Consider the following 25,909-nt stretch of genomic DNA (forward strand, 5'->3'; position numbering starts at 1 on the left):
GAGGGAACTGGGGTTAATTAGTCTGCAGAAGAGAAGAGTGAGGGGGGATTTGATAGCAGCCTTCAACTACCCAAAGGGGGGTTCCAAAGAGGATGGAGTTAGGCTGTTCTCAGTGGTGGCAGATGACAGAACAAGGAGCAATGGTCTCAAGTTGCAGTGGGGGAGGTCTAGGTTGGATATTAGGAAACACTATTTCACTAGGAGGGTGGTGAAGCACTGGAATGGGTTACCTGGGGGGGGGGGCGGGGCGGAATCTCCATTCTTAGAGTTTTTTAAGGCCCGGCTTGACAAAGCCCTGGCTGGGATGATTTAGTTGGTATTGGTCCTGCTTTGAGCAGGGGATTGGACTAGATGACCTCCTGAGGTCTCTTCCAACCCTAATATTCTATGATTTAAATTGCTAGAGTCACTTATGATTTTCACTGGTGTACTGTCACAGAGATCAGATTTTTGGGAAGTTTTCTGATGAAAATTGGCATTATTGATCCTATTATTGGTAGCAACAATTTTGATGTAAAACAATATCATTTTTGCACTAGTGGTAGGCAATACAGTTCAATAAATGGTGTATCTACTCTTGCACTGGTTTAACAGTCAGTATCTGCACTTTAATAATGTTTAATGTTGGTCCAATGAAATAAATCTAACTGGTTAACCTATAGTTCAGCAAGATTGCAATTGGTTTAACTATACAACCACTGAGTAAAATGTCCACTGCCAGCAGTAGGGGACAAAATAAACTTGTTCAGTTAAACTGATTATTTTCAAAAACATTTTGCAGTTCATAGAGGGTGAGAAATGTTTCTCAGTATGTGAATGTTCAGCCTTACGCAGTGAAGAAAATGGGTGCAGCAATTAAAAAAAAAACATATTCTAAAAGAGAGACTACTTGCTATGATTATAGTGAGGAGATTTCAGAGGAAACAGGGGGTTAATGGGACTTATCGATGTTCATCTCCTCTGAAAATCATGTAGCTCAGGGATCGGCAACCTTAGGCATGCGGCACGCCAGGGTAAGGACCCTGGCGGGCCGGGCCGGTTTGTTTATCTGCTGCATCCACAGGTTCGGCCAATCGCAGCTCCCATTGGCTGCAATTCGCCGCTCCAGACCAATGAGGGCTGCGGGAAGCAGCGCGGGCTGCGGGATGTGCTGGCCACCGCTTCCCGCAGCCCTCATTGGCCTGGAGCGGCGAACCACGGCCAGTGGGAGCCATGATCGGCCGAACTTGCGAATGCGGCAGGTAAACAAACCGGCCCGGTCCGCCAGGGTCCTTATCCTGGTGGGCTGCGTGCCAAAGGTTGCCGATCCCTGATGTAGCTTATTTGAGTGCCTAAATATAAACACTTGGATTTAAAAATATTGCCCCATGTGACTTGCCAAAGGCTACATTTTACTGTTTATGAAATAATAATTTTCCTTTAATTACCACACGGGGATATTGTGAGAATAACATAATGTTAAAGCCTCAGGTCAGGTAATCATCCCTATTCAAGATAGTCCTTAGCTTTTGCTTAAGTCCCATTAAAATCAAAATTAAAGTTAAGTACATGCTTAAGTGCCTTTCTAAATTGGGATCTATAAAAGTACTTTGAAGACTAAAAGTGCTACTGTAAATGATAGATTCATTGATTTTTAGTGATGGGATAGACATGTCAGTCCATTTCCCCTGCTGGTTCAAAATTACCCATGTTGTACATTTACATTTGCTTTGCCCAGTCTCATTTGTATATCCATAGTGACAGGCCTTTCCCCACTTTCCTTAGAAATATTTCACAGTCTAATCGTTCTCCCTGCCAGAAAGTATCTCCAGGTTCACAGTCTAAATAGTCCCTTTCTTAATTTGATCCCATTACTCCTATTTATGATTCTGTGCACCACTCTAAATAATACCTCTTCCTTCTTGCTGTTTGGTCATCTTAATCAACTTCCAAACAAGCTATATGTTTTCTTAACCCCCTCAGGAGTTTGTCCATTGTTCTGATCATGAAAATCCACACATTGAATATTCCCTGTATGGCTGCATTAGAACTATGTATGAGAATACCTATTTACCAACCCACTGTAGAATGCACTGGCTATTTTTGCTGCCATACATTGCTGTGTAAACTCATGCCTAATTAACTGTCCACTATCACTCATACTGTTTCAGCCATGCTGCTTTCCTGAATTCTCCTTCCCATTGAATATTGTGTATCACATTTATTTTCCCCAAGTATATTAGACTGCATTTTTCCAAATTGGAATTCATTTTTGGAAATCATTTTATTTCTTTTAGTATTGGTGAGTCAATTTCCTTGTCTTGAATAATATTTGTGTCTCTCTTTCAAATTAGTATCATCTGAAAAATTTAATTACTCATCGTTTCCTCCCTATTTGAGATCCATTCTATGTCTGTGTATGTCTACCACTGTGACATTTAAGTGCTGATCAATAATGAAGGTTTTAAGTAAGGCTGGACCTAGAGTAGTCAATGTTAAAAGATCAACATTTATCCACAGATACTGAAGATGGTGGTAGCTTTGTCAGCACCAGGACAGAGGTGTGTCTGAGTAATTGCATATCCGTTGCTAATTATTGTTCCCCTTCCACTCATCTCTGGTTATCTGCCTCTGCTTTGTGATTGCAAGCGCCTCAGGAATGCCCCTTCTGGAATGTTTGTTTGGAAAGCAGCTATAATATCCTGGGCGCTACACTTAATAACTAGAAATAATGATATTGCTAGAAATATTGAATTTGTAATCATGCCCTCTGATATCACTAAGCTCTTTCACTAGACCCATCTCCTCAAAGTGATATGTTGCTGTTTATCATTAGTCTTTGCTGACAGTGTTACTACCAGTTGTCAATGTATGTGACATTGTTCATAACTAAGTGAATTTGAATACATTTTTAGGGTGATTTTGTGAGACTGTTAAGTGCTTTTAAGTATCATTATTCCTGTGTGTACTGAACTATGTCACCTAACAGCCCTGATCTTAGTTCAGAAAAGATATTATGTAGTGTAACAGTTGAATTTGTCACTTGATTTAATTTTACATATCAAGTAAATAAAGGGGGCAAATTAGTTAATACTTACTTAAAAATAGTTTAAGAAGCTTTTTTAGTGAAAAGAATTGTTGGTCCTGAACTGCTAACTACTAACTACAGTACAATAAGTAGCTCATTAATCCCAATTTTTCATAAGATCTAAATTAAAAAGTCAACAGGATATTTTATTATTGCATGATCAGCAGATTAAAACTGTTTGTTTTAACAGTAGCCACTTTAAAAAATACATACAGATGTGTGCGTGCACACACACACACACACACACAAGAAAGTGATCTCATTTGGAAAAGTGACCTGAACATCATTTATGACCTCTATGAAAATCACACTTGCATGGAAAATGTCAGTAGAGTAATGACAGGATGATTCTTTCATTCTTGAATGCTTTCACTGTAAGCTAAACAATTACAAGCCGAATCTTACTGACTGTGGCAGTCTCATTTATAGAGGTCCATCAAACATAGCCAAAGTGCTTCTCTTCTCAGATTTGGTTAACTAAATGGAATCTTTGGTAAAGGTTTAAAGGGGAGGTTTTCAAAAATGTTCAGCATTGGTCTATTTCTTCCCCCCATTGAAATCAGTAGGGTTCTACCGTCAACATCAGCGGGAGCAGAATTAAACAAATGCTGAATGCTTTAAACCTCCCTCCCTAAAAAAACACTCTTTGTATCAAATCCTAGTTTCACTGGAATTAATGGTGCAGGATTATAAGAATATGATGTAATTGGACAAAAAAAACAAGCAGTTGTAAATTGACTTAAGTAAGACCAGACAACTCAAAATTTACAACTGGTTGTTTTTTTGTCCAATTCCATAATATTTTTTATAAATAGAAAAAAAAGTCATATTAAGTCTAGTAGAATTTCTGAGGATGACAAATATCATCTCACTGATTGCTTTCTTTTTGTTAAATTTTTCAGAAATTGAAAAATTTCAGGGTTCTGATGGGAAAAAGGAAGATGAAGAAAAGAAATACCTTGATGTCATCAGCAACAAAAACATAAAGCTGTCAGAAAGAGTACTGATCCCTGTCAAACAGTATCCCAAGGTACTGTAACTATAATTTAATATACTGTTAGTGTTTCACAGCAGAGAAGTGGAAAAATCATATGCTTAATTATTTTGTTTCTTGACTTTAGAAACACTATGCAGGGCTTCAGGATATTTAAAAGTTAGGATGACAGTTTCATTCTTAGATTTTGCTGTAATTAGATAGTCTGGTCCAAACTGTAACTTGTGGCCTTATTCAAAAGCCATTGAAGTCAATGGAAGTCTTTACATTTGGATCAGGTCCTAAATCAGGCAAAAGTTTCATTGATTTGCCATAGGAGTTTCTTCTTAATAAAGACTGCAGTATTTGTCCTTGTCGTTGTATAAACTTAATGACCAAATTTAGAACAGAATATAATTTCACAGCAAGAACATAAAGGCAAGCCCAATAATTGTGAAAAGTCAGCTCAAATGCGCTGCAGCGTCTTCATTTGTTATACTAATTTAACGGAATAGTCGTTGGATAACTATGAGCAGTGACTAACAATGTACATGCCTTCCTGCAAAATTCACTCAGCTTTGGCCACAGTTTCTTCTAATTTAGTAGTTTGGTCTCTTTCGCATTATATGTCATGATAAATGAAAATTATCATTAGCCCACAATTATCATACGTTAGCCAGATGTGTAGGTTCTTAAGGTGAAAATGCCTCTCCATAGCTCTGTATAATAAAGAGCCAAGACATGTTGTAGTATTTTTACATAAAAGAAGAGAATGTGATTCTGTTTGTACAGCCTTGTATTTTACATAAACAATTGTTGTAACAGTTTTCAACCTGAAATGGTAAACCTCTCAATTTGTCTCTAAAGCAGTTTTTCTTGCTAATTTATTATCACATGGTATTTGGTTCACCATTAGCCTTGATTACACTCTCAGTTTTTTAGTTTTATACTTTCATCAGTAATAGCAATAAATTACAATGGGTAAAAAGCCTATCAACCAAAATGAAAGGTGTAAAAAATTGAGATTCAGTGATTCAAGATGACATTTACCTCCTGAATAGTGAATATAAAACTGAGATAATGTAATCATCCAAATGGTAAAGACCTTAGAAATGCACACAGTGATATAAAGAATTACTTTCTTGCTTCATAGCCTGAGGTACTTTGCCTAGATTTGTAACATTTTGTATAAATGCTGTAGGTGACCTGAAATTCTTAATAAGAATACAGTAATACTGTATCTTTATAAAAGCTATTTCTGATATTCTAATTATTCAGAATACTGTTTAATGAGGATAGAAGAATGAAAGACAAACTATTATTAGATAAATGCAATAATCTGTTCAAATACAGTACCTGTGTATGATTAAATTAACCTTCATTTGCTTTAATTAGCTTGTTATGTTAATGAGAAATGTAAGTTATAAAATATTTCTGGATGTTTTGAGCAGTCAAACAAATTATCTGCACTGTAGGTAAGGAATTTTTTTCATTAATATAAAATAGACTCAGAAAATTTCTGTTATTGATTTCCTGCCAACATTGTCTTCAGACTGTATAGTTCTCAAATCTTCATGTATTTTGCTTCTATCTGTTATCTTCAAACATAGGATTTGCCATTTTGGATCAGACTATTGGTCAGTTTGATCCAGCGCCCTTTCTTTGGTGGTAACCATCATCAATTACATTTGGGGAAAGTGAAAATCTTCCAAATCGTTGCTAGCCAGTTCTGTAGTGCTGTACATGGAGATTGGTGGATATTTCTTCCTGACACACAAACTAGAGCTCAGTCTACAAACAGAAACATTAGAATTGATTGCTTAGCAAGAATTTAGAATGTAATCTACAGCAGAAGCCAGGAAGTTTCAAGATTTGGGAAGAATCAAGGATTCATTAAATAGGTCAAATATGTAAGAATAAAGTATTAATGAGTTATCATCAAACCAGATCTAAGTTTGGCAGCCCAGGATTACCTTTTATAAATGTCTGTACTGCTTAGATAGTATGTTAACTCATCAGAGATTCCAACACTATGTTATTCTAGAAAACATACAATGTGTAAATTGGGCAACAAGGGCATAATTTCGTGCATTTATCAGATCATGGCAATAGGAGCCCTTCATTAGTGTGAAACCTACATTTCTGGAAAGCTAGGAAAAGGATATGCCATAAAAAAAATTAAACCAAATGGTATATTATTTAGCTGGATAGACCTGCTTCTTCTATGTGCCGTATTATACAAGAAAATTATTTTAGTGATCAGCAATCACTGATAAACTATTACAAAATTAAAATTCCTAATGAGCACTGTTGGAGGGAATCTGAAAAGAAGGGGAAGAGCTATACATGTCTGCTGGGTGTGCCCGGGAGCACAAAACTTTGGATCAAAACATCTGACCAAATTGGGGGAAGAAAATACATTGCATGTTGCCTAAAGATTTCCCAGATATTTAATTAGGGCTGCCAATCAACAAATAAGCTTTTTGGATGCAATTTGCCCCTGTCAAGGCTTCTGCACCACTGAATTTTATACTGCGTAAGGGATCATAAAGTGCTACAACCCAGCTCTAGATACACAGGTTGAGGATCACTATCCAGAGTATAACAGGAATAGACTAGCTAAAGTCAGTTTCAGAAGCAGATGGCTAGACCTGATTAAAATTAACCTGAACACACAACGGACTTCCAGTATCTAAACAGCTCTTCAAGCTGCAGAATGAGTGTTTTAAATTTATCTGCACTCATGTGTCTATCATTTGATTCCTGAAGTTGCTGCTTGGAGGCAGCCGAAAAAACATCAGAGATCATGATTAGTGACGATTATCTAATATTATGATGTCAGGTAAAGGCAAAAACCTATTTTCCTTTAAGCAAGGAAGGATCCTTGAGCCTAAAGTTTCCAACTTAGACAAATCAGCTGAAATACTAAGGTAATAGTACTGGGTTTTGAACTTGCAACTTTGTTTAACTTGTCAAAATGCAAAGAGGTGTGTTTACAAAGATTTTATATTATATTTCAAGTAACATTACATTCTGGAAAGATTTAACTCTTTCACTCTTTCCAAGGAGAAGATGTCAAAATGCCTCTGCTGATAAAGAGTGTTGGTCTAAATCAGAAGTGATGTGTTGGGTAGTATCTTGCACTCATTCACTCATAGATCTGATATGTAAGGGAATCTAATTTACTGTAAGGACTTGAAACCAAAATAACTAAATTGGTTTAATTCAGAACATTAGTTATTTTGTTGCAAGTCTGCGTTTGTTGATGCTCTCATTTCAGAATAAAAGTGTTCTATTTATGTGTAACTCACAGCACATTGGAATAGAACACTTTTATTCTGAAAGTAAAGTATCAACACACAGACTTTCACCAAAATAATTGAAGGTGTGAATTACACCCAGTTTGATTATTTCAATCTCTGTGTAGAGAAGCCCTAATTTGCACCTTCTCACAACTGTTTCCTGGCTAAGTTTAAACAGAAGTCTTTAATTTACATGTTCTTATGCCCTCCTGTTAACTGCTTTTTCTGCACTACTCCTTTCTTCTAGTCCACAGGCATGGAACTTAGTATAACTCACAACTCCCTTAGTCTTTTAGGGCTTGTCTACACTTCAAAGGCTGCAGTGGTGTAGTTGCACTGATTAAGCTGCACCAATGTAGCACTTCAGTGAAGATGCTACGTATGCCGACAGGAGGGCTTCTCCAATCAGTGTGGGTACTCCACCTCCCCGAGAGATAGTAGCTATGTCAATGGGAGAAGCTCTCCCGTTAACCTAGTATTGACTAGACTGGGATTAAGGTTGGTTTAACTGCGTTGCTCAGGGATACAGAAAATCCACACTCCTGAGCAATGTAGTTATACCAACATAAATTGCTAGTGTAGACCAAGCCTTAGTTTGACTTAGTGGGACAAACTTGGAGCTGATATGTAAGGGAGGAATGTAAATTACATATTATGTGAGTTTGAGTTGTAAAGAGCCTAAGTCCAGCTGTAGTCTATATTAGGATAATTCCAGCCAGACCGCAAACATCTGCACCTCAGTTTTAAAACCCTGCAGCCTGAGTTTCCTGAGCCTGAATCAACTGTGTGTGTTTAATTGCTGTACAGACATACCCTTAGAATATGTATATATAGGAAAGAGCAAAGAGGGATGTTGGGCAACTGAAAGGAATGTAATTGCAGGAGACAATGAAGAATAAGAGGAAAACACATGTTTCTTTGCAAAGAAAAAGAAAAGAGAGGCAAGAAAAAGACATAAGATAATAATTTAAAACAATAGATAAGAACGAGAAAAGAAAAAAAGTGGCATGGCAATAATAGACAGCCAAGAGTCGTGGGAAAATGGAAGGGAAAACAGACAACTTTTAAACTTGTGACTTTCTTACTTAAGTCCTTATATTTTATTGGCAGCTTCCTTGTACCTCAGAAAGTTTCTGGGTTAGAGATGGGATGTCTATTTTGAGCATGTATGTTCTAGGAGTGTTGTTAGCTGCCTATCTACTCTGGATACTGTAAGTGAATAACATGCTGTTCATTTGGTTGCTAGTTACTTTTTGATGGATTTTATAGTTAAATATGGATTGTTATCTAACTTTTGTGTGCAGCTGTCTCTTGTATCATCACTCACTTTCCCCTTCAAGATATGCCTTCACTTACTGAGGTAATACCTGGGCCCTAGGTATAGGCTAGTACTGGAGTTAACTTAGTCAGAACCTTGTATAAACAGTATGCAATAGATAAATAGAGAGGGGTTTTTTTTTGAAGCCAGCATATAACTTGGTTCATCCAAGGATTTTTGGCCTTGTTTAAATATGGCCCTGCTTCAGGTGGCTGCACTATTAGTGTAGGAAGAACTATAGATGATCTGCTCACTTTCCTGAAGTCCAGCTTTGTTCTGCAAATCAGATATACCTCTTATGGGAGACTGATTTTTAGTTTAAAATTGTATATACTACAAGAGGGCTCAAAATGAGGCAGGAATTTTGGCAATGCCCCTGATGACATCTCAGGCAATCCCTGCCTGTAATGGAGCAAGTGTTCTCTCTGACTCATTCCCTTTCTATCTATGTGTACTTCAGTCTTTCCTTTCCAGAGGTATCTTATTTCTGGGGCTCATAAAAATATTTCTGAATGGCACATTTTACCTCTTACGGAGGGCAGCACATTGCACACAATGGCAAGTTGTTGTTTTTTAATGGCTAAGGGGAGATTATCCCAAAGTCCCATAACAAGGTCTTCATACCCTTCTTCAAATCACAGAAATGATTGCAGTCCTTTACTATTGATATACCTAGTTGACTTATATGGAACACTTTTTTAACCATTTCAAATAAAGTGCACAGACTATAATCTTTCTTGCCAAGTAATAGTGTTTCCCTTCTTGAGTGTGTTTAATTCAACTGAAATAGCGAGTAATACTATAGATTCCTCAGACCCTTACTCTTCCCATCTGCAGGCACACACACAGCTCCCTCTCTTCCTATTGAATGGGTGTTCTCACAAGCTAAGGGGAAGATGCCGTTGGAACCCTTTGTTGTAGCTGTCTACGTTTTTATAAAGTGTGGTAGTTCAGCACCTTCCACATTTTATTGTTAAAACAGTGGCAGAAGATCAGCAAAGTACTCAAGTCTTTATGTATAATACATTGTGGCAAGGTGCCCCTTTTCTCTTGTCAGACTTAGTGCTTCCCCCTCTGGCGATGGTGGGCCTGGGGTAATCAGCCCCACTCAGGCAGGGTTTGCCTTCCCCCTTCTGTGCTCCCTTGGTCGTATTTTCATGGTAGGCCTGAGGGTCAACCTAAGGGGTGATCCTCCACCAAACAAAAAGAAACAGTCTCAAACAAAAACCCAGGGGGGTACCTTTCGCTGCCCCCCTCACTGGGGCAAGGTGTTGCCCGGCTGGTTGCCCTGGGGTGTCAGTCCTTCCCCTTACAGACACTGGAGAGGGCTGTGGCTGGGGAAGCAGCTGCAGCTGGGCCACGCCCCAATCAGGCCACAGCTGGCCTGTATAAAAAGGCTGTGAGCCAGACAGCTGGGCCTGGCTGCCTGCAGAAAGGGTACTGGGAGTGAAGTAGGGCTGGGGAGAGCCAGGGGAGTTCCAGGCTGGCAACTCCCCAGCTGCAGGGCCTGGTCCAAGGCCCATAGAGGTACTGGGAGGCAGAGGAAGGCAGCAGGTCCAAATCCCCTTGCCTATGATGAGTGGCTTTTACACTGCAGTCTGCCCCAGGGAGCGGGGGTTCAGTGATGAATGTCAGTAGCCCAGACTGAGGCAAGGTGGGGATTAGAGGGTTGGGGGTTTCCCAGAAAGGGGAGACCCATAGAGACTGGTGGGGGTTTTGCCAGGGGGCAGCCCCTGGGTAAAGGGGCACTGGGGTCCTGGGAGGGACATGGGGGGGCAGCGGGACACCGGCCTGCAGAGGGCGCGCCGAGGGCTGGAGAGCTAATTCCTTGAGACAACCAGCAGGAGGTGCTGCAGGGATGAGTCCCGCACAAGTTCTCAAACTATTTTGTAGTGTAGAACACATTTTATTACAGACTTTATCTCTATGGCAATATGTGCATATGTGTAAGGAGAACAAAGGATTAGAGTAGAGATGGACCATTAAGATCTAAGAATGTTTTTCCCTAACTTCCGTATGTATGCATTTTCTTCAAATACATCAAAAATCCATTTGCCCATCCATAATCACTCCTTACTTTTTATGCTTTATTTTGAAGAAAGACAAAAACTTCCTTTAGAAATAACATTAAGTTCATCCTAGTGTGCAATTTTTCTAATTAGTATATTGCTGCATCCACTTCATTAAATGAAGTGTGTCACATAAATCTGCTCTGTCCATAATGTAGATGTTTTTCCGTTTAGTAGCAGTTAATTTTTGTTGTCAATTCCTATTCTCATTTTGCTATAGCATACACATAAAAAGTATAGCATTTAAGCCTTGCTTTGTAAATTTGCTCCTTTGTACCATAAACGGTTTGAAAATTTGGACATGTGTATAGTGCACAATATTAACTGCAAGATTGTTCAATTTGGGGGAAGCCCTGGCCCCATTCAAGTGAGTGGAAGTTTTTCCTTTGATTTCAATAAAGCCAGGATTTCACCATTGTGTGAAAACTGGATTTGTTCATTGTTTCTGCTTTGTGTAAGCAGTAATTTATAAAATGCATGAACAACCTAGGGAATAATATACGCTAAGTATAAATAATTTATTGTCTTTAATATTACATTTATTCTATAAAATTTTGTCACTGTACTGAATAATGTTTGTATCTTCTCAGATTTCATAAACTTTCATAACTTTCATGGTCACTCATCAGAGCTACAGAATTTATTCTGAAGGCTAGGGTTTCCTGCCCTTGTTCTGTCACAGAAGCACAACTCCGCGAGAGAAGGTGGTGATTTTATTTTCTTAGCATCCTCTTCCTTTTATATGTTACTCCCCTGGGAGCCTGACAGCTATCTGTCCAGCTTTCACAGCAACTCCTGCTATGTCAAGCATCTCCAGGTGATTTGTGTGTTTGGAACCCTTTTTAAGCAAGTGAGTGGAAGGAGCAATAGGCAGTGATTGGTTAGTGTGAAAGGATATTAGAATTGCAGAGGAAACAGAGTATGAACTGGCAGTATTGCTGTAACCAGAAATGAAGAGGCCCTTGTTGACATGTATGGAAGCAGGAGAGTTTGATATGTCACTCAAGCAAGGAAAAGTTCCCGGGGATTGGATGAAGGTTGATATTCGTTATAAAGGAAACAGAAGCTAAAAGGCTAATTATAGATTGGGGTCTTCAACTGTTACCTTCTAAGAAGTGAAAAGACTACATACTTGGCAAAATATTGGAAACTAAGTTATCAACAACGTGGATCGGAAGAATAGGTCTTGTCTAGCTAAGCTGATGGAATTTTTTAGAAGAGTAGCTCAAAATGAAAGAGGGGACAATGATGTATTTGGTTCCATTGTGCTACATTATAAAGGGGGTACTGACTTAATTATTTAAGTAAAAGGTTCTTTATCGTACACCCAAAAAGTTTGCACTCTACCAGCTATTGATAGGTAGCAGAGTCACTGAACTGGCAACTTTTTCACACAGGTCTCATTTTTAGTTTAGTTTTAGTTTAGATTTATAAAATGATAGGTGATACCAAGTTTCTTTATCAGTCAGGAAATAGCCCCTCCACCAAGTTTAATATTTACCCAGAACCGTTGGCACAAGTCACAGCATAAATATTAGAAAAAGCAGTGTTGCCAACTCTTTCAATTTTATGAGTTTCATGATAGCTGATGCTTTTCTTAAAGCCCCAAATCCTGAATTCTTGTGATTACATGAGAATTTCAGCTTTTATTTAAAAAAAAATGCCCCCCATGATTGCAAGGAAAAGCCTGATAATATGACCCCTAACGGCTATTATATCATTGGACAATTGAGAAGATGCATATGGTATTTTTAAAAGCTCATGATTGGAGGGGCTGGACTCATGATTGTTGAATGCTTGAGGTTGGAATTCTATCCCAGGAGGACATAATGTTTAATACACGAGCTCTTAGGAAGAATTTGGGGGGGAAGGGAAGAAGGGGAGACAGTTGAGTTAAATAACAGGGAGGATGTTGCCTTACAACTTTTCCCTCTCTTCAGTGTACTGAGACACTTGATTTTGCTTTTTAAAGTTACTTGGACACCCTGAATTATGGGAAAATACTTTTAAAGGAGATATCTGGTTACTGAAATAACCAATGGAAAAAGAGTCCACAATTCAGAGAAAACACAAGCAGAGAATCCAGAAGTCTGCCAATTTAAAAAAAATCTAAGCTGGTCAGAAAATGCAGATGAATGTAGTATTTCAATAAAAATAGAAATGAAATGTTACAATTAAAGTAACTATATTATTAATTATTATTATTTTTACTTATTATTTTATTTTCTTACCAGCTCTGTTAGGACCTCATCTTTGACCACTGACATTAATGGTAGCTCTAAAAGTGGTAGTGCACCATCAGGAGTCCAAATGTTAAGACCCAAGATTATCAAATGGCTGGCATGGAACAACCACCTTAGCTCCTTCCTTTCCATGATCAGCTGCAGGCTGAGGGAATTTTGCTCAGTGCCTGGAGAATTTAATTTGGACATGTTGATTTTAATATTTTAACAGCATTTCTATTAAAATCAACTCCCATTGTACTAGCTACCTTCTATGGGGTACTAAAGTATTTTACTCTTTGCAGGTTCCTTTTAGCGACACACTTTCATCAAATTGTTCCTTATTGCAAAGAATGACAATGTCTTCCAGATGAACTTTTAGATCCTTGATTCCCTTTGTTTCATTTTACTATCCAGGGCTATATAAAGCTTCAACAGCATAATTAAAAAGACAGACACGTAATTAAAAGCCAGTAGCACAAAAGCAGGCCCATAATTAGAGATTTTTTTCCTTGACAACAAAATCATGTAAAAATTCTTTTTACAATAGTATAGATTTCTTTTCTTCTTGTATATCCCTCCACCTCCAACTTTTATATCATGTCCCTTGAACTCATCCTCATTACAATTACAAACTGGGGAGCTAAATTACAGTCCTTTGATTTACATTGACTTTCTCCTTTTATGAATTCGGTATTGTCCACAACATTTCAAGACACACTTTAAGAACAATTACTGTCATTTAACATTTATGTTGCGTCAGCACCCAAAGGCCCAAACAAAGTCGGCCCCTGTTGCACTAGGCGCTATACAAAGATATAATAAATAAAAGCCTCTGCTCTGAAAAAAACATAATTGGTGAATGACACAAATCAGAAGGTTGCATGGGGGAGAGTGGATAGCAAATATAATAGGATATGCATAATTCTAGCTATTATCAGGTTCCCTGTATGAATTACAGCCAAGTTATGTTTTGAGGAAGGGCTTGAAGGTGATGGCTTTTTCCGCTTAATGGAAATTAAAACAGCAGTATCAAAAAAATTGCTATTTCCCTAATGAAAATGAAATTATCAGGGAAATAGTGGATCTTTTTGATACTTCTGTGTTAATTCAGCTACCTTTGTTGCAAAAAAGGCTGCATTTCTGTTCTTCATAAGCAAAACATTTTTAGGTACATTTTAAAATATTGCACTTGGTTTTATAGATATGATTTCATCAGAGATCCAAGTTAAAGTTTCTGCAATGCTTTATAAATGTAGTCCTTCATTTTATCTCAGTCCAATAACGTGAATGTGGGTTTTGCTGTGTTTATCATAATAACGATTGTTATATATTCTAATGCGCGCGCACACACACACACTCACACTCATAATACAGGATCAAAATTTTGTTTGGAAAGGGAGAACAGGCCTCCAAATACAGGAAAACCTTGACAAGCATTTTTCACCTTTACCCTTGCTTTTTGATGAAATGTGAGTATGTTTTGCATAAAGACAAAAAGCAAAATATTTATTGAAGGAGGTGTCATACAGTTGAAGTAGGCTTTTCCATTTGAAACACTGCCAACATATAGAATAAGAGATCTGTTCTTTCTTTTAAGTGTGGGGGAGTTGCATGTATAACTTCCATTAATAATAATGTATTCTAATTGGGAAGTTTGAAATGGCACAGAAGCATCAGACAATAATATAAATGTTTTATTCCAATTATTTCATAATGGAATCAATTTTCCTCTACAACATCCAACCCTCATATTTGGGGGTTTAGCAGAATACTAAAGAACATTATACTAATCTTCCCATGAAGTTATGTGGTTATATTCTATGCCTCATTATGAGAAACTATATGGAACAGATATCCCATTAGCTTATGGGGATCTAGAATTTTTAGTAGCCATTTTATAATTTATATTTAATGCCCAGATCTTAGTAATTGTAAAGCAAGGCAGGTAAATGTGGCATCTTTTCCTAAATCATTAAGATTTATTTGTAATCCATATAAAACATGTTAAAGTAAGGATGTGGTACAGGACTATATGTGTTTGGAAGTAGGATTTAAGAATTAAATGTTCAGGAAAAAGATCAAATTAAATGGTGTGGAGGGGTACGGCTAAATGTTCCAACATTGTGGGTTATATTGTGTACTGCAATTGATTTCATGAGGCAATGAATATTTGTGTACTTAGCTCACAGCCTGAAGAAGCCAATTGGATTGCTCAGAGTGTATGTCATCAGAAAATTTGTTCCAGTGTCTTTTAATCCTAGACTCATTGTAAACAAAATCAAAATACGCACTTTAACTGTTACTGCAGCCTATAATTGGTCAGAATTTTTTCTTATTCCTATGCTGTTCTAGTCTAGACTGGTCAGATGTACTACTAATTCAGAATCTGCAAAAGCTAATCAGTTCCTGACTGCGATCTGGATATTGTACTTGCCACAAAACCATATTAAAATTTTGTCAAAGTAAAAGGTCTTTTTCCTCCTTTGACATCTCAGAACAAAATCTGATATTCTGTTGTATGTGAGTCTGAAACTGACTACAAAATAGTCATCTATGTTAATTTTTGTATCCAGCTTTGGCAGAGAGTTATTATAAATTCTGAAAGTCAGTCATCAAGTAAAACATTAACACACTAGCTGAAACTCTACATTGATCTCATTCTATTAGTCTTAATTATTGCAACACATGACATAACACAACACATCACACCTTAATGTGAGACTTCAAGAGTATCTAAGTAAAAAGGACAAATTAAGGACATGGGCCTAAATGTATTCCTTTCAGACTATAATTTGTAAGAAGAGGGCATAGCAGTCAGGTCACTCTGAAAATGTCATCTTGCACAATCTGAACTCATGCTTCATAAGGGGGAAGGTTTTGAGGCTTTGCACATGGGGCAATGACAAAGATGTCATATCCAAGAGAGAAAGGATCTGTGAAGAAAATCATATTCTAATTCTGTAAGAGCACTGAGAAATCCCTATATTGCTCCTAGAGACCTTCTTTCTCTTGTGAGAGAAACCTAGTGAGTCAGCTACCACCACTGAGCATTCCTACCAACTCTGAGTTCATGCCATACTGTTGTTGTTCTTTCATTTGTATTATCATAGTGCTTAGGAGTCCCAATAATGAACCAACCCCATTGTGGTAGGTGCTGTACACAGAATAAAGACAGTCCCAGCCCCAAAGAGTTTACAATCGAAGTATAAGACAAGAGACCACAGATGGATACCAACAGATGAAGGAGTTCAAGGAAAGAATGAGATGATAAGCAGTGGTCTCTCTCAGTGCACCAGCAGTCAATCAAACTCAGGTTTTTTGTAGGCCTCAGAGCAAATTAGATTTTTAAGGAGGGATTTGAAGGAGGAGGATGAGTTAGTTTTGCAGAGGTTTACATAGAGCTTCTTCCGTACTGAATGAAAGATGATTGATGTAGGGTAGGGATAGGTTGGGCAGGACCTTGCAGGTGAAGACAAAATAGCTTATGTTTGATACAATAAAGGGGGAGCCAGTAAAGAGGTGCAGAGAAAGATTTGACGTGGTGAAAGCACCTAAGACTAGGAAAATTATCTTTGCAGCAGCATTTTGAATGGATATCACAAAACTGCATTTATCAAGGACAGAAAAAGTGTTTGTGGTAATCAAAATGTGAGATGATGAGAGACTGCACGAGAGTTTTAGCTGTGTGGATGAATAGAAATGGCCATATCTTAGCGATGTCATGCAGAAAGAATCTGCAAGACTTAGGCATACTCTGGATGTGAAGACCTAGAGAGAAATCCATAATGAGGATGATACCCAGATTACAGGTCTGAGTCATGGGCAGGATGGTGGTGTAGTCCACAGTGATCAAGAAAGAAGTTACCTCAGAGGGTTTGGGGAGAAGATTAAGAGTTCTGTTTCAGCCATGTAGATCCTGGGCTGGCAGCTAGACATCTATGAGGTGATGTCAGAGAAACAGACTGAGATTTTTGTTTGGGCAGAAGGAAACCGGTCTGGAGTAGAGAGGTAGATCTGTGAATCCGCCACAGAGATGGTAGTTGAATTTGTGTTTGTGGATTAGATTACCCAGTGATAAGGTGTAGCGGGAGAAGAAAAGAGAACCAAGTTCAGATACTTGTGGAACCCCCACAGAAAGCTGGAGGGAAGAGAGGGAGCATCCTCCCAAGGACATGCTGAAGGAGCAATTAGAGAGGTAGGAGGAGAATCAGGAGAGGGCAGAATTGCAGAAGCCAAGGGAGGAGAAGATTTTTAAGAAGAGCATGGTTGACTGTGTGGAAGGCAGCTAACAGGTCAAGAAGGATGAGGATGTAGTATGGTTCTGAGATTTGGCTACAAAGAAGTCATTAGAGACTTTGGCAAAAGCAGTTCCAGTAGAGTGGAAGGGGCAGAAGCCAGAATGGAGAAAATCTAGGATGGAATTGGAGGAGAGGAACTGCAGGCAATTGTAAATAGTGCATTCAATAACCTTAGAGATGAAAGGAAGATGGGGAGACAGACAGACAAGTGGGGTCAAGGTTTGCTTGTTTTTTTTTAAATGGGAGACATTAGTCCATTTTTGGCAGAAGTGAGTGAGAGGTTAAGGAGATGAGTAAGAGGAGGGGATCACTGTGGGTGCAAGGGAGATCAGCAGATGGGAGGGGATGGGGTCACTTGGGCAAATGGAGAGGCTAGAGAAGGAGAGCAGATGAGAAACTTCTGTAACTATGACCAGAGGAAAGATGACCAGAGGAAAGATGGAAAGAGTCAAAACAGGGCAGAACCAAGCGGAGGCAGCATGTCATGTTGCGTTTTGTCAATTTTCTCTTGAAAGAAATAAGCAAAATCCTGTGCAGAGAGAGAAGTGGAGGCAGGAGGAGGAGAAGGTTTGAGGAGTGAGTCAAAGATGGCTGGAATTGATCTGAACAGCATTAAGCATTCATTTCAATTTGCCATAAATTTTAATCTCTGCTTTCAGGGGAACATGCCGTGTAGAGCAGCTGCTCCTCAGGCTTCCTTCACTGTTTATCTCCACACAATCTCTTTACAGTCTCACCCACGTAGTTCTAGTGCAGAGGGCTTTGCAGGCTTGGGAACAATGGAGGAGCACTTCTTATGCTCTGGTATCTTCCTTTCATTGTATGTCAAGCCTCTTTCTGCTGTTGTCTCTGCTGCTGCATGCTAGGGGAGCATCAGGTTCAGTGTCTGTCAAACGTCAGCAATTTTTTTTTCTGTGCTAATTTGTTTTTCTAACGATAAACAAAAAATACCCAACAGACAAGAGATTCTTTCCTAGATTTGCGCTTTGGATGGATTTTGCAGTATTGTTTATGTTCTGTAAATATACATTTCAGGGCTTTTTAATACAGATTGTTTTTATAATTTTATTAAAATGTATTGAAAAAATCATTTCCCATTATCTTGCTTTTAACAAACTTGCATAGCTAAGGTATAGCACCACTATTCCATTGTTTCCCCTTTCCCATCTACCATTTTATTGGCACTCCCAAGGGTCAATTATCCATACTGTTCAGTTTAAAAAGGAATGTAAAAGGATGTGATAAAGTGGGCAATGGTTAATTTTTTTCTCTGTGTCCACTGTGGGCAGGACAATAAATAACCAGTGACCTCTGTAGCAAGGAAGATTTACATTAGATATTAGAAAAAATAAATATCTATCAAAATATTTAAGCATTGGATCAGGTTAGCTAGGGAGGTTGTGAAACCTGCATTGTTGGACATTTTTAAGAACAGGTTAGACATACACATGTCAGGAGAGGTCCATGTATACTTAATCCAGCCTTAGTGTGTGGGGATGGACTAGATGATTTCTTGTGATCCCTTTCACCCCTACATTTCTATGATTCTATGTCCATATTCCATTAGATGATGTAAATATTCCCTAAAAGCATTGATGTAACTTTCCATTGATATGTGATTTCATTTCCTTTAGCTACTGGACAGCAATAGTCACTGAGGCTTATTTCCAATGTAAAATGCTGTATTTTATCAACATAATTGCTAGAGTTTCATTGATTTAGTCATATTAAATTTAACAATGTTCCCTAACAAAAATAGGATCCAAATCACTGGTCTTTGTGCATCCAAGTGGAGGAGATGAGAACAATAGGGAAGAGAGCTCTGCAACAACTCAGGTGGCAAGCAGCAGGTCTGAGGGGTAGCCATACTCTGCTAGATGCAGATATGGGTGTAAGAGGGGCCAAAGTCTGCAGTAACTGGTGATGGTTCCCTCATCACATCAAGGAGGGTTTTTTCAGAGGTTGCCAGAGTTGGGAGATGATCCTGGCAGCACATTTCCTAGAAGAGCAGAGGGAGGGTTGGGGTAAGTAGCAGTGTGGAAGCCCCTGCCTCTGGTAGATCCTCTGAGATCAAAAAGTTTAATAGGTAGAACATCTGTCTTCCTCTGTAGGGGTGTGTGGGTAGGGAGAAAGCTTGTCCCCTGGCAGAAGCATGTGGAGGAATGCCATGAGTTGAAAAACAAAATTTCCATTCCTCTAGTCACAAATATACCCTATAAGAAAGAGCGGGGCCCCAAATCTTCCCTAGTTACATAACAACTGACCTGAGGTATTTGCACATATGGATGTGTCCAGATAAGATGAGGAAGGGCTCCTCCTTTAATTGCACAGTATTGCATTTGAAATTAACAGATACATTCTATGTAACCCTGAAACCATAAAGACCAAAATAAATTTAGTTAAAATGTTTGTTATTCATTAACACAAGGTTAATATTTGAAAACTACAAAACAGTTTTGATCAGTGTCCCTTCTCTTTAAGAGCCTGATTGAGGAGGTAGATGCTGACAGGAGCTGAGGATGTTCAGTGCTTCTAAGGAGTGGATCTTCAAAGATTCAGGCCTTTAGTATCTTCCCAAACCCCTTTGAAGAGAAATAGTATGAATAGATTATATTACCATTTTGTATAATGTGGAAACCAGCTGTCTGTTTAATCTGAGAAGGCCTCCTTTGTTACACTGGAGTAAATCAGTGTGTTCAGTGCCATTATACTGGTGTGAATGTGATAAGAATCTGGGCCAGGCTGCATACACATAAATGCTTTCATTTTGAATAACAGTGTGAAAGGGAAAAATCTGATGTTTCCTTCCATAAGGTCTTTTCCATTCCAGTCTTTAAAGTTTTATAATCTAATTCAGCTTTAAGCCATCAGCATGCCTTGATTACATCATGATTGTAAATAGGTTTCTCCTCCAAAAATAGGTAACAAATTACTTTCTTTTTAGTGGAACAGAAACAAGGGGTCATAGACTGCCCTTGATCTACAATAGAATTTTTATTGAGCATGTTGGGGAAGAGCCAAAGTAGTAATAGGATTTGATCAGAGAGCAGAGAATATGGATGTCAGCAATAGGTGGGGGATTTGATAATTCAGGGGGCAGACAAAGTGGAGGTTAAAATAGGAGCAAGATAAAACAAACAATTTGATCACTCTGGAGCAGGGAAGTAGGAAATTGGGTCCATTCTAAAATGATTGTAACTCCAGAGTCTGGCATTAGGATGCAAGAAGAAGAAGATACGCTATAAATTAAGAGCAGAATTTGAACTAAATTTTCCAGTTCAACACTAGCTATTTAATTAGATCAAATATATCTATGGATTATTAAGATTACCAATCACATATAGAAAAAACATAAAGCTGGTTTCTTGGTATCTTTTTTACTGGACATGAGGTCTCAGAAGTGTTCCAACAAAATAGATTTAAAAACTGATTAAATACATGACAAGAAATAGATTCCAGGCTATCCGTTTTAGTTAGTTGGTGGCCTTATTATCTAGGTCCTTATGAAATGGCATCAAGACAAATAATACTATTTAATAAGAATTACTCTAAGATAGGAAATGGTATGTACAGAATGGCATAAATGGCATGACCACACACCATTTGCTTAATAATCATAGGCTTCCTGTACTGTGCATTGAAATATATTAAATTTTCAATTATGTAAACTCAAGAAGAGAGAATTAAACCTTTCTTTAGCCATTATTTTAAATAGAGGAATTTTTTTAAAATGGAGCAACTATAGGATTTATATTACCCTGCCAGCTTCTCTGGATCTTTAGCTGTACCCATATATTTATGCTATTAGATATTTTTCGTAGACCCCTGCTAGAATGTTAAAAGAAAAAGGAGAGTTGAGACAAACATCTAAATCCTGGAAATTACACAGATTTGGTTCAGGACAAGAGACTTTTTTCAATGTCTTGTTGAGAGGGCAGAGCATAGTTGTGGTGCACCAGAAGAAGCCCCACAGAAGACTCACCCCTTGCTGAGGGGGCAGAACCAAGGCTTCATCTCTTCCTCACCCACCTTCTCAGGAGGAGTACTGGGGATGCAGCACCTGCTCTCCCTATGTACCCAGAGAATCCCAAATATGACCACACAGGGGGTGAGGTCAGACTTAACTCTGCTTTCCTGCACAGCTGTATTAGAGACAAGCCCAATATGCCTCTTAATATCAGCACATATCAAGCCTGCTGAAGAGAATGTGGAGATGTAAAAGATTTTTACTCATTTCTGATGGTGCTATCGTAAAATTGACCCAAACCGGAATGGTATCAGGGAAATGATTCATGAAGTGACTAATACAGAGCTTCTTATGTTCATATCTCTGTAGTTTTTAGACTGATGCAGTTTGTTTTCTTTGGCTAGTGGGAGAGTATACTCTACAGGCAGTATGAATCACTTCAGACCTCTTGCAGGAAATGCATACCGCACTTCCCCAATCTTGCCATGATGGCATGGTGTGATCTTAGGGGGTTGCGGTGCTTAAAGGTTGGATGGTCAAAGCAAACTACCTGTCTGGCCCATAATGGTTTGGAGGATGGGTGGTGTGTGGTCTCTGATCCACATGCAACAAGTACAATGCAAGATGTCACTGGATAATAACAGATAGTTGGTGTGGAGAAAAGTAGAGTAATAGGAACAGGAATTTTTATGCCTGGTCCTACACGTGAGCCATCTAGTCCAGTATCCTGTCTCCTACACTGGCCAGTACCAGATGCTTCAGAAAAAGGGGCAAGAAATCCCACAGATTATGCCAAATCTGTCCTTCTCTGTTAAGGTTTCATCTTAATCCCTAATAAATCTCTGGTCCTGTCATAGGTATGCAGCTAGCTATCTTAATGGATTGTAACAGTTACTAGGTGAACTGCACCCCTGACTCCTGCTGGTCTCAATGAATACATGTCCTTCCAGGTCTCAGGCATCAAGCCATCACTGGGCTCCAGGTGAAATCATGCAATTCTCCCATTCTGACCAGGCCTTGTCTGCAGTCCCCAGTATAGCCTTTTAAAAAAATTAAATTGAATTTCGTAATTTTGTATTGAACTTCCATGCGTTCAGCTCCTGTTGCTACAGTTTCAAATTCAACAGAGTGAAAATCACCTTCGGTTCTTTTCTCAGATTTGGAGACTTTAGGAATGCATGAAGGCCAAGGATAGTGATCACAGTCACAATCAGAAGTACAAAATCTTATCTGTACTACAAGTTTTATTAAAGCAATAAGTAAAGTTACAATTACCAATGCATATGTAAATCCTATAAAAACCCATGCAATGACTAAGACTGTGGTCATCCTCACATCCTCAAAGATATTTTATGGTCTGATGGATCTCGCGACAGACGATCGATAGAGGGATGGTTCCTGTTGGGGTTCCTCATGGGGTTGTCCCCTGGGGTCTTCCCACTTTTACCAAACCAGGGAACCTCTTTTATATTGTTGTTCTGACCATACAAAACACCTTATGAATACACATGCGGGTTTTCCTTATTTGTACTTCCACACCACGTGAATGTTGGGGTGCCCCATTTTTCATAGATTGTTTGTGGTTCCTCTTATTCTCATGAGCATCTACGTACAACACATAACCTGTGGTCAGGCCAGGACATTCCATGCTGTTACAATCAGGTGTCTCCTGATCTTACACAATACATTGAGGTCCATTGCAATCTAGTTTTCCTTAAAATCACTTATTGGTACATCTTTTACAGTAATCTTATGACCTCACTGGCATGAAGTTATTCCTAGATCACCCATTCATGTCAAGTGTCCTTAAACCTATGGCCTTTTGACGGGGTGGATTAGATCCAGAGGTCCCCTGCTGGAGGCCTTGTGGCCCTGCCTCATCCTGCCCCAGGAAAGAGAAAGGAGTCCTCTAGGTGGCCTAGAGTGGCTGCAGGGTAAGCATATAAAAAGAAGCAGCAGAGACAGAGCAGTCAGTTGCTGCCTGGAGCTGGAAGAGAGAGAACCAGGTTCCTCGCTGGCTGGAAGAGCAGCAGAACCACAGACAACTCAGTGTGGGCAGGTCTGAGCCTAGGGAGGGCTGCCAAAGACCTAGGGAGCTAAGAATGAGCTCCTGGCTGGCTGAGGGGACTGAGCAATATCTGAGCCCAGCCAGACCAAGTGAGGGTACTGCAATGGGCCCTGTTGGTGTGGTTAAAGACTAAGCCCAGGAGCAGGGCTGCTGAAAAGGACACACCAATGGAGGATACCACAATGGGCCCTGTTGGACTGGTATAGAGGCTAGTGTCTCCAGGGAGGAAGCCTTGATGGAAGTTAAAAACTGTATACCCTGGAAGGGGGTTATTTCTGTTCCACCTACAGACAGCATGTGTGACTCAACCGGAGGGCTGAGTCCCTAAAGAAGAAATCATCAACTGAGAAGGAGGTGCTCATGAGAGGTGGGTCTCACCCCATTCAAAAAACTAAGAAACAGAAAGCTCATATCCAACCAGCAGTGGGTGTTCACAAGAGGTGAGTGCTGACCCCATTACAGGCCTATTACAGCTAAGCTAAAATCTTAGACCTCAGCCTCTAGGCCTTGCACTCCAGCCATGTTTTACTTATATACCTAATATACACTCATTACTCCTAAATTCTTGTTATACTTCTGTAATCCTACAACTTAAATGGCATATGAATTGACCATAACACCAAATAACACAATGATAAATGGATGATAAAATGATCTAATTAGCTACACCTGGTACTAATAGTGATCTCCTCAGCATGTGTGACTTAGGCTCAGATCCTGCAGTTGTGTTCCCATTGGGGCAATGACGGTGGTGGTCAGTGATCAAACAGCCTCCTTAAAACAACGTATCACTTAGAACAAAAGCTTTTAAGAGAAAACATATCTTAAAAACAAGAAAACAGTCTATACTCATGCCTGCTTGCCAGGTATGTAGCCATCTTCCACATGGGGGGCCCTGGAAGGAATAGCTCCCTAGAAACTCTTTCTCAGAGCTTCCCTCTCTGTCACCTTGACTCCTTGTCAGAGCTCACTGACGCTTCCTGGGACATCTCTGGCAAATCACCCCCTTCATAAGAACCAAGATACTTTTTAACTGTTGATAGCCCTTTGATTTGATAATTTCCAGCTCTGGCAAAACAGGGTTTACAACAGGCTGGAGATGGGATCTTTGAAACCAGCAGCTTACCCCATTGCCTTTCAAGTGTCTGTCTAGATTTTCTTCTCTGGGAAGCCATAGTGTTGCTTTCCTCAGATCTCTCTTGCTAGATCAATGCATTCGCACAGGCAAATCCTATAACCCAAATATGCAACAATTTTTCCTTGCTACTCAGGACACATATAGACTTCTTGGGATTGGTTACTACAGATTATTAAATAGCAGTTCCACTTCTGGTCTAATGGCTGTCTCCCTCTGGTGGGTGAGGGTGCTGAGTATGTGAGACCCCCTCACATCCCCTTTTATTCGTCTAACATACAGTCTTAGAATTCAAGCACATAAATCACATTTGGACACTTGTCTTCACTGCAAAAAAAAAAAACAATCCACGGCTGTGAGTCTCAGAGCCAAGGTCTACAGACTCGGACTCACAGGGCTCACACTACAGCAGTACATATAGCCTTGTAAACATTCCTTATTAGGCTCTGAAACCCAGGGAGGAGGGGTATGTCTATACTGCATTGTAAATCTAGGTCTCTGGGACCCAGGCATGTGAACTTGCTGTTTCCAAGCCCTCACTTGAGTGTCCATGTCTTGCAATTGCTGAACCCAGGTCTCACAGGTATGCTACTGTATTATACAGATCTTCTGACTCAGGTCTGCAGCTTGAGCCGTGTCCACACAGGAGTTGTAACCAAGTCACAGCAGTTCACAGGCTCTGACACATACAGTTATGTCCCATATTCTTCATCAAAATATGCTTATGATATGAATACGGCATAACTAAAATGTATTTTCTGCAAGCTGGGTCATGTGAGACATCATTGGAAAGGTTATGATTTACTGAATATGATTATCTAATTTGTATGTATCATTTCTGTATCTGAAGTTAGGAATATTGACGATGTAACAATTACAACTGTTTTTTCACCTTGGGAACGCTCACCAGACAGTAAGCAAACAGCCTGGATGGGCCTTTAGTGGGAACAATAGGTCTTTGAAGATGCTAATCTCCCTCCTTCCAGAGAAGTTTCCTGGGATGCTGCTTTTACACTGCAGGTCAGGTAATCATGTCACCTGGTACTGGACATCATCTTGGACTTCTAGTGTTTTTCTATTAAGAGGGGGTGGGGGTCAAATTGGGAAACAAAGGATTCCCACCATATGCAAATCATATTTAAGGCTGGGGACTGAGTTAATCTTGGTTCGTTCTTCACTGAATCCCCACCCAAGATGACTGCTGGAGACATCGAAGAAACAAAGACAAAAGGGAAGGGGGGCAGGGAAAGTACTGAACCTGGGCCGGGAATGTGTTTGGCCTGTGAAGGATATATTTGGAGTTTTAAGCTGCAAGCAAGAGCTGTCTGTCCACAAAGAAATTCTGAAATCTGCTTAAAACAACATTTAGGGTGAGAAATTACTATTTGTAGCCATTTGTATTTTTTTAGTGTATTGAGCTTAGTTTGTGTGTTTTATTTGCTCAGTAATCTGCTTTGATCTGTTTGCTAACCCTTATAATCACTTAA

General features: G+C 39.3%; 1 protein-coding gene across 2 annotated transcripts in view; it reads left to right on the forward strand.

Moving 5' to 3' along the window:
• Nucleotides 1–25,909, forward strand: part of KHDRBS2 (KH RNA binding domain containing, signal transduction associated 2) — a 600,826-nt gene that overhangs the window by 137,294 nt on the left and 437,623 nt on the right. For both annotated transcript variants that reach the window (XM_026653013.2, XM_026653007.2), the window contains exon 2: nt 3,970–4,097. In XM_026653013.2, the coding sequence (XP_026508798.1) occupies nt 3,970–4,097 (128 nt within the window). The remainder of the gene's footprint in view (nt 1–3,969; nt 4,098–25,909) is intronic.

Source organism: Terrapene carolina, unplaced genomic scaffold (genome assembly GCF_002925995.2).
Source record: "Terrapene carolina triunguis isolate 2854851 unplaced genomic scaffold, T_m_triunguis-2.0 Scaffold42, whole genome shotgun sequence".
NCBI lineage: Eukaryota > Metazoa > Chordata > Testudines > Emydidae > Terrapene > Terrapene triunguis.